The following is a 9,908-nucleotide window of genomic DNA, read 5'->3' on the forward strand; positions in this document are numbered from 1 at the left end:
AACTTTAATTGATTTTTTTTGCCCTTTTTTTTATGGTCTACTATATTTGATTTTTTCAGATAAAAAAAAAAATTAACTTTTTTTTTTCAAAGCATAGAGTAAAGAGCGTAGGAGTATTTGTTATATTTTCGATGAATAAATGAAGATTAATATGGTCAATTTTATTATTAACTAATGTTAAAATATGAATTCTTTAACATGTGTGAAAACAACCAAAAAATAATGAAAGTAGACCGGAGAGAGTAAGGTACTTTCACTCAAAGTTCTCCAAGTTGAAAATTAAAGTAATATAGTTTTTATATTATTATTACTTAGCGGAGGAAGATTTGAAGTAACGATAAAGTTGTTCCCATATGATCTATAGGTCACAGACTCACAGTTTCAAACCATAAATTAATCAATGACACTTATATTAAAATATGCTGCTTAAATCACACCCCTTAGAATATGATTCTTCCCGGACCTAGTGCGAAATGTTTGATGTACCGGGATGCCTTTTTATTATACTTACTAGCTAGTCAAGTGTCCTTGAAAAGATGAGCTACATTTGACTTGAATTTTAATTTGAGCCGCCGTGTATATTGAATTTACTTGTATTTTAGACTGTAGAGAGCTAATAATATTGCTTTAACAAAAAAGTCTTCTCAATTACTCTTGTAGTTGTTTTTATTATTGATTAAAACAAGTCTTACGTTCTAATTGCACCAGAATTTATCCCTTCACATCTTAGTGGGCATTTGGACATAAGAATTGTAAAATTTCAAAAAATGGAGAAATTTTTTTCAGGTGAAAATGGTATTTGAAATTTAGAGTTGTGTTTGGACATAAATTTAAGTTTGGGTTGTTTTTGAAGTTTTGTGAGTGATTTGAGTGAAAATTTTGAAAAATAGCTTTTTGGAGTTTTTTAAATTTTCGAAAATTTTCAAAATGCATCTTCAAGTGAAATTTTGAAATTTTATGAACAAACTCTGATTTCGAAAGAAAGTGAATTTTTTTTGAAAAAAAGGGTAAAAAATTGAACGTCCAAACGGACTCTTAATTAGTTTCATTAGTTAACATTCTAATCGGGTATATGCCTATATGCCATTGTTTTGTGAATCCGAAAAAGGTTGTTGACCGACAAAGAGAATTAGAGTTACCAGCTCTTTCTTTTTTATTCATTTACTCTATTTTTCTCATAAATAAATTAAATAATATATGACAAATTAAAGAACTGGTACTTGAGATTATCCTCCCAATTTAGTGCAGATAATGATTAGGAGTTGCCCAAAAAGTGGTGCCATTAATTTAAAGAAGCCATGCATGCAGTGCAGATAAATTATATTTTAATATTCTACTTGAACATAGATTTAGGAGCATCTTCAACTTCGAGATAAAACATGATGTAACTCTGCATGTAATTTTATTTCTTAAAATCAATTAAGAAAAAGATTTCCTGGCTTCAGTAAAATGGATATTATAGTGCATTGGACAACTAAGTGCAATCGTCTTTTATATTGGTTCGAGATTCAAAGGCTGACCATGTTTCCCTTTGTTTATGCATGTGAATTACTATAAACAATAAGTTCTCACGTACATGAATTGTCATTATTTTTTTAATCTTTCCCTTAATATCGAAACTCATTAATTTGATTAATTTAGGTTTGTATCGTGTAGTCCTATTAAGAGCTAAGTCACTAATATCGTGTCGAAGGTTATATCTCATAGATTAGCGAAAATAAGGTTTTTTATATGTTATATCTTTTCGATCGAGCGAGAATTTACCAGGAAGGCCTTCATTGAGTTAATTGTTGGAAAAACTTGAGTTATGTTACTTTTTACTTTTGGAAAATATTGTGGATATTTAAATTAAAAAAATTATATTTAAGATCAACCCGGTGTGTTTAATTCGATGTTTGGCAAAAAGTTTGAAATATTTTCCTTAACCAAAAAAGGCACAAAATTTTCAACCCTATGTTCTACATCTTGACTTATTACCCCGGGTAAATTATTACTATGATTAAGGAGAATAAACTTCTTTGATAGTGAAACCTGATAAAGTTGAGCTATAGGTAAATTGACGTTGGGAATAGAAGCTAGGGGAGATATGATCATATGACTAAAATAGACTACTTTACTCAAATGATCATGGAGTATATTTCAAGAAAAATTTTATTTTGTGCCTCACACAACTGACACTAGTTGTGTGAGGTTTCTTTTTTATCTCACAACTGTGTGGGTCCTAGAATTTATAGACCCAGATGTGTAAGATATGGGTCCACAAATATGTGAGATAAAAAGAGGCCTCACACAACTAGTGTAAGTTATGTGAGACACAAAATAAAATCACTCATATTTCAAATAGTGTGCATCACGTGATAGAGAGACTCGGAGACAGGTGAGAAATGGAAAATATAATTACTACTATAATTATACTGTTTTGGGACTCTGTTGTTTGGTAAAAAGAGAAGAAAAGGGGAAAAAAAGAGAGAGAAGTGTGGTATTATTTGATGTTTCTGACGTTGATAAATAGTAGTACTAGCAACAGATATTTAATAGACTAATAAAGTCACGAGTTAACTCAAATAAAACTATTATATTAAAATATAAAAGTAATAAAAAGTGAGAAGGGGGAGTATTGCAAATGGAGATGGAGATGTTGATGGGGTCTTTGAGTTTCAAGATATAAATCATGAGAAATATGACCATTGCTATGATGGTGATGTGAGGAATTTCTCTCTTTTTTGACACAACGCCATGTGATCCCCTCTTGTCCACTTTTTGATAATTTTACTTCATTCCAATTAATCTGTCATTAAAATGTCTAAATATTTTTATTGGAGCTAGGAGTAACGAAAGATTTTCTATAAGGATAGTACAAAATGGAAAATCAATTATTTAAAGCCATATAACTTTCAATTATGGAAGACAAAGCAGAGAAATTCACTTCTTATGAATCTCATATGCAACAAAGTAATGAGTACAGAGCTTGTAGAATGTCACGTTTTTTTTGCTTTCAAAGATCCAAACCATGTAACTTTTGATTATCAAATGTGTTCTTTTATCATAAAAAACAGTCTGGTACACTAAGCTCTCGCTATGTACGGAGTTTGGAGAAGGGCCGGATCACATTTCTTATGTATGGAGACTTACTTTGCATTTCCGCAAGAGGTTGTTCCGTTACTTGAACTCCTGACCTCCGGGTCACACGGCGACCACTTTTATCATCACGCTAAGGTTGGCTTTCAAAAGAGCAATCACAAAGCATCCCGTGTTCATGCAAAGTCCAAGCTGCCCGTATATTTTATCGTGTGTACGAGAAAAAATACAACGATAATTTCTTATTATCCTAACATAAAAGCAGAGAGCCAAAAAAAACCCTTTAATATCGTTACATGAAATGACACTATTCCCTCGTACAAAACAATAATTGAATTGATAAACTCCCTTATTCCATTGCATTCAAGAACTCTTATTAGTAATGCTACATCCCATGCTAAAATTTCTAATGAATGGGAAAAACACACTCATCTCTCCATCCCAGCCCTTAGAGGCGGATCTAGTATTAGCAGTAGGTGAACGGGCTCGAGACATATATATTTAGTATAATATTTTTGAGAAAGGGAATAGCTCTATGCTCTACTTATTACTTCTGCCAGACTGCATAGCGATAGCCACTGGTTGCAAGCTTCCACTCCTTTCCCGCGGGGCACCATGATCCGTCCCCGATCTTCATGCTAACCTTTTCTCCAATGGTTGCAGCGTATAAGTTTGGCTGTGCCTCATGAATCCTTATAGATGAACGGCTGTGTATGCCTTGGTGCCTCCGGATATCAATCTAAAATGTACATTTGAAGCATTAGAATCGACCAGCTTTGACTTTTCACTCACTTCGTGTCTATATAGTTAATTAGGTTTGACATACCAGCTTAACAATTTGGTCATGCGTGGAATTACCCCAATCGTAGAAATGGTCATAGAAAACTGATGGTATCCCTGGATGTGTTAGAATGTACGCATAGCCCTGGAGTGAGGAGCAGTGATCAGACCAAATGCCACAATAGATGATCAGGAAAATAAGATCTAAACATTTGTATAGTAGCTTACAGCCTAGAAAGAGAAGTAAATATCTAAACTATAACAAGTGAAGGAGAGACAACCAATGATAAAGAAATAAAGCGCACAAGTCAAGCATTTAAAGGTAATGAATTAGATGTCGAAATACCTCCATAATATGATTTGAAGGGAAAGGCCAGTGTGCCTGCAAGTTGAGATCATTAAGTTAGTTAAGTAATGAGAGAACATAAGTTCAGTTTCCATGATTAGAAAAACATCAAAGACAGTAAATGATCCAAGAAGATAACTTTAAAACAGATCAAAAGAGTGAATCATTTCATAATCTAGCATATGGTATTCCTACCAGTAGAGAGAAGCATCAATGGTAAATTCATTAACCTATGTTACTGCAATAATGAAATTATACAGTAGAATGGTCGTCACCGGTAAAGTTGCTGCCATGTGACCAGGAGGTCACGGGTTCAAACCGTGGAAACAACCTCTTACAGAAATGCAAGGTAAGGCTGTGTACAAGAGACCTTTGTGGTCCAGTCCTTCCCCGGACCCCTCGCACAGCGGGAGCTTAGTGTACCGGGTTTACAGTAGAATGGTCGTGTAGCATAGGAAATCAAGCATCCAAAACTAAAGCAAAGACTAATAATCAGCTAAATGTAGATCAGAAAACATCAAGAACCTGAGTGGATCCAGTGTCGTGATTATCAATAAAAGTCACAGCCCTTGAAGGCCACCATCCCAGAACTCCTGGTGGCTTCCCCTTAGAGTCACGCAAACGCCAGAATTCTCCTTTGACTGCTTCCTGCAAATGTATATATATAATATAATGGTTAGCACTAATTTATGGTATATACTCATTGAATCACAGACAAATCTTTGAATAAGTTCCTTTAACAAGAAATATAAACATGTCATTAATAATTTTTGGATTTACTAATACATGTAGTCTTAGATACTAAATATGGGGAGAAGAGGAGCCACTGTTTGTTTTAGGATCTTAAGGGATATCATGATTTTAATGGATACCTGAAGGATTGCTTTGGTTGTAAAATCAAATGCAGATGAAAGTTGCCCCGTTTGATCAATCCAATTGATGATTCTTTGCCTGTGACTATCTGCATGTAACAAAGAAAGCTATCTTAATACATAGACAAAACAAAGACAACCTAGAACAGGAGAAGCAAGGTACGGATATGCTCTGCCTCCCCACCTGCTTCATGCTACTGGATAAATGGCACTCGGCAACCAAAATTCAAGAAAAGACATAGCAGCAAAGGTAAAAAATAAGCCTAATTTTCTAATTAGCCATCCCTTATGCACTATGGAAAAACAAGTGCAGCCTCCATTACCACATATATTCAACAATGATGATTTAAGAAGATTGTGAAACTTGGATCACGATACCACTTAAACTCAACAGTGATGATTTAAGAAGATTGTGAAACATGTATCACGATATTAGCTTCCTGTTAGCAAAGTTGACTTTGTTGACGCACTTCATCAGCCTTGTCTATAATGTTATATAGTCCTTTTCTTTGTTGTCCTTTTCACTTCTCTTTTTCTCTCTTTTTTTCTGGTCGTGGAGCTTAACAGGTTTTAAGAATTTTAGAGACCTTTAACTATGACACTGCATACCCAGCATTTTCACATAATTAAGTTCTCTTGCTGCCTTGGTTAAAAGCGTGTTGTCTTTCCTTGCCAAAAGAAATTGAACATCAGTGTAGCCAAATGTTAGAAAGATGAATATAATTCATTTCACTGTGAGTTGAACTAATCAAACATTTACTCCTATATACTTTGGGTCTATGTAAACTGAGTTAATGCCAATCTCCCTCGCCAGAGAGCAAACGAGGGCTCAAGAATAACATGAACCACTACAGGTACCAGCTAAATGGAGAGACATCTTTATAAGTTGCAGGGGAAAGTCGGTTGTACAAATTTTACTAGAGAAGCATAATACCTTGGTTGCAGTCCAAGTAGCTGCCTTTGTAGTTGCAAGTGTCCCAATATTCCCCAACTGAAAATATTGGCTTAGCTCCCTCGATATATTCCTTTACATACTTCGGAGAATAACTAAAGTTGAGAGAAGGAAAATTCAGCTGTTGTTACAAATGGATAGACGGTACTCGAAAAAAAGAATGAAAATCCAGCCATAGAGGGGGGGGGGGGGGGGGGGAGAAAGTGCAAATTTACCCTTTAGCAAAATCGAAACGAAAATCTTGGAAGCCAACAGAGGATCTTAGCCACCGCATCCAGTCAGTGAGATCTCTTCGGACAAAGGATTGTGTATGATCTATATTTGGAACTCCATTAAAGTTGTCTCCAGTGCTTTTGTTACCCTGGAATACATCCTTAAAAGTTATGAATACACCCTGATGGTTGAGAAACCTCTGGCCACAGAGAGCCTTATAAATAAAGTTTCACCTTAAATGACTATTTGGAAGGCAAGCATGTCATTTGAGCAATAACACTGACTCTCTAATGGTTAGAGATATGAAGAGTCAATAACATTATATAATGGAATAAAAGAGGAGTTTAAATTTTAGTTGAGGAGCTCAAACTATCTTTATTTCATCACTGAGAAATAATTATATAGCAAAGCCACTCAAAGGTTCAGCTAATTTAGCAAGTTCGATTCCTATAATTTATGGATTATTGATGAAATGCTGATTTTAGTAAGGCTAATGCATACAGTTCATGCTTTTGCTAATGTAGATGTCACAGCTTCAAGATCCTCTCCGGGGAAGGGGTCTGTCCATGCCACTCTAGCTAAAATTTAAGAGTTCAAGAAAACCTATACATCCTATAATAGAGAAAAATAAATTAATTAATTAATTTCATGATCAAGTTGAGGGAGATGAAAGGATAAATAAATGTCTAAAGCTGCATATCCTAGAAACAAGATTTTGGTTACAGTATCCTTACCCGTCCACCAGTGCAAGATGTAACAGCATGTTCATCCCAAGACAAAGGAATTCCATCATAGCGGTTGTACATTCCACCGTGCCCTTGGGTAGTCCCAACACGATGGTTAATGACTATGTCCGCCATTGCTCTAACTTTGTACTGCTTCATCTTGTTAAGTAAAGCTTTTAAGACATGCTCAGAACCATATGAAGAATTGAGAGAATAAAGGTTCTGTGGAAGGTAACCTATCATGAAAGAAAACAAAGAGAAAGAGAATTAATGACTATCAAAAGAGGAGCTGAAAGAGAGGAGAGACATTAATTCAAATGACTCAAATTATATCACTTCCAAACCTTCAGGAGACAATGACTGACTTGCTGGAGGCAACCATGCTGTTGTGAAGCCAGATTTTGCAATATCAGGAACTTTTCTATCTAAATTTCTCCACCAGTCATGTTTATGAGATTCCCAGTTGAAGGCCTGCAGAGGAAATGATTGGAAGTTTCTACTTATGAACAGAACTGTTGACACAGAAAAATGTTAATTTGTCTATTTTATTCCCCATTTCTTTAGGTGTGAGATGATCTTTTCTAGGAAGAAATGCATCAGCATTCCGATTTCAACAAATTGTTATATATGAACTACGAACTCTTTAAAATTTCTTCCTAGCCAACTGATAAAGGAAAAATAATATCACCTGCAATATGATTTCCTTCCCATTGCGTATCACAACCACTACAAGCACATGAAAACAATAAATCAGTTAGCATTCATCACTATAATCTCCCTTCAGAAAGCTAAGTCTTATAAAATACTGTGATTGCTAGAACTCCTGATAAGAACTAAACTATCAACAAAACTAATTTGACATAAAATAAGGCATGCAAATTCCACTTATTTACTCTCATAACTGCTAAAAGCAAAATGAAAATAAGAAATGATTCAGTTAAAATATCTGCAGTTCTTCAATTCAAATCTCCGTCTTTCTTTTTAGTTTGAAGTATATATAAAGGAAAGAGAGTCGTACATGGATCAGTCTGCTGACTTTCATCAAATCCCATAATGAATCGAAGCTGAGATTACAAAGTAAGCCCCAAGAGGTCCTGCTAAAAAAAATAAAGGTATAGATTTGAGTCGACAACAACCTGAAGCCATTCAGGTATACCACTATATCTGCATAATTGAGATTAGAGTCATATGTGCAATCCATAGAGAATCTAGATGCAGTAATTATCCAGTTTTTTCAACCCAAAGCAAACATTAGCTGATCATAAGTGATCACGTCCCGTGTCGACCTGATATCATTTACGTACTAGCAGAAATATAGCGGATAATTATATCACACAATGCAGAGTTCAAGAGAAACTATTGTTGATTATCAGAAAAATAAACAAAGATTCAAAATAGAATTAAAATGAATATTACCATTCACAATGATCACAAAAACAATATGACTACCACTTTATGTTACATATACTAGTTCACATGTATCTATCCATTACGGTGAGTAAATAACCTATTTGGCTGGTGCAGTTTTTCGCTAAATCTTCATATCAAACTTATTTAACACGGATACTAGAAGGATCCATAGAACACAGCTGCCAAAGAATAGAAAGAATGACATGCATGTGTATACGGCGAATCAGATCATGTATTTATACAATAAAAATAAAAATGAAAACTACAAACTTGCATGCCTAGTAGTAGAATTTCATATTCAACTTAAATCATAAACAACAAACAAAAACAACTACCCAGTAAAGTCCCACATAGTGGGGTCTGGGGAGGGTAATGTGTACGCAGACCTTACGAGGCTATTTCCGATAGACCCTCGGCTCAGAAAGACAAAAGTAAAGTAAGAAAAAACAAGAGGAGAGAAATCATTAGTAACTCCAGTGGAAATCGTAATAATAACAGAAACATAAAAACCGAAAGATGAATGACAAGCAATAACAGTAACCATAATCTAAGGCCCGGGGCTAAGACAAACAACAAGAATAGTGTGGGTCCAACATAAACTGCAAGCCATCTAAGACCAACCCTAATCCAACCCCGCCTCACCCCCGGAATGAACAACTTAAATCATAATGATCAATAATTTAACCAGCTAATAAACTGAGTAGTAAAAGACAGAGAAACAAACCGCGTTTACTTGCTTAGAAAAAGAGTCGATCTCAGCTTGATAATCTCATCAACTTATTCTGGTATTTATACAGACACGAAATGGGCAAAACCTGAAAATTAGTCAAAATTATATTGATTCTTCGATATGGAATATGAATTGTCAACCGTGAAATTGCAAAAAAGGAGAATAGCAATTGAAGAAAGTAAGAAACTGCGCCAGCAGAAAAAGATGTAAAATTCGATAAGCACATAAACCAGGAATAAAATAAAAGAACAAATTCTTTTTTCGAAATGGAGTACGAACTGGAGGATTTTATAAAAGGTAGTCCATTTTTTCGGATTTGTGCCATAGGAGGACACAGCGAGCGACACGTGGCGCTTCGTGATTGGGAATTTAGTAATTGACGGCTGCAAACGGATGTGACGAGAATGGTGAGGTGGCGGTAATGGTGGTGTTCGTCCATTGACGTAGTGACATTTCATGCGATTGCAGACGAAGCGACGGAGCAAAGACGGAAGTGCCTGTGTGAAGTGTGAACACTGGAAAATAATGATAATTTGAGATCATAACCAATGATCAATTAAACAACCAATTATCTACATTGATAATTTCATTTCAGTGCTAAATAACCAAATTGAGGTGATAATGATAAAAAATACATTCCCTCCCCCCAGACCTACCCCTAAGAATTTAAGTAGGCGTTTGGACATAAAAATTTTAATTTAAAAAAAAAATAGTATTTGGAGTTAGTTGATAAATAGTACTCCCTCCGGTCCAAAATAAGTAATTTTTTGGTCTTTTTCTTGTGGTCCAAAATAAGTGATTT

At 34.9% G+C, this 9,908-nt stretch overlaps 1 protein-coding gene across 2 annotated transcripts; it reads right to left on the bottom strand.

Moving 5' to 3' along the window:
* On the bottom strand, positions 3,343–9,618 carry LOC109234373 (probable alpha-amylase 2). Of its 2 annotated transcripts, XM_019400347.1 has the most exons (13): positions 9,386–9,618; positions 9,101–9,191; positions 7,985–8,060; positions 7,655–7,692; positions 7,311–7,437; positions 6,976–7,202; positions 6,244–6,389; positions 6,011–6,123; positions 5,077–5,165; positions 4,730–4,852; positions 4,205–4,240; positions 3,905–4,003; positions 3,343–3,817 (listed from the first exon to the last, which is right to left on the bottom strand). In XM_019400347.1, exons 3-13 carry the CDS (start codon positions 8,016–8,018, stop codon positions 3,626–3,628), a joined length of 1,224 nt encoding a protein of 407 aa, XP_019255892.1. In that variant the 5' UTR covers positions 8,019–8,060; positions 9,101–9,191; positions 9,386–9,618; the 3' UTR covers positions 3,343–3,625. The 2 variants fall into 2 exon arrangements, with proteins under 2 accessions (XP_019255892.1, XP_019255893.1); XM_019400348.1 differs by lacking the exon at positions 9,386–9,618 and having other exon boundaries at positions 7,985–8,063; positions 9,101–9,355.

The sequence above is a fragment of the Nicotiana attenuata genome, chromosome 11 (assembly GCF_001879085.1).
Source record: "Nicotiana attenuata strain UT chromosome 11, NIATTr2, whole genome shotgun sequence".
Lineage (NCBI taxonomy): Eukaryota > Viridiplantae > Streptophyta > Magnoliopsida > Solanales > Solanaceae > Nicotiana > Nicotiana attenuata.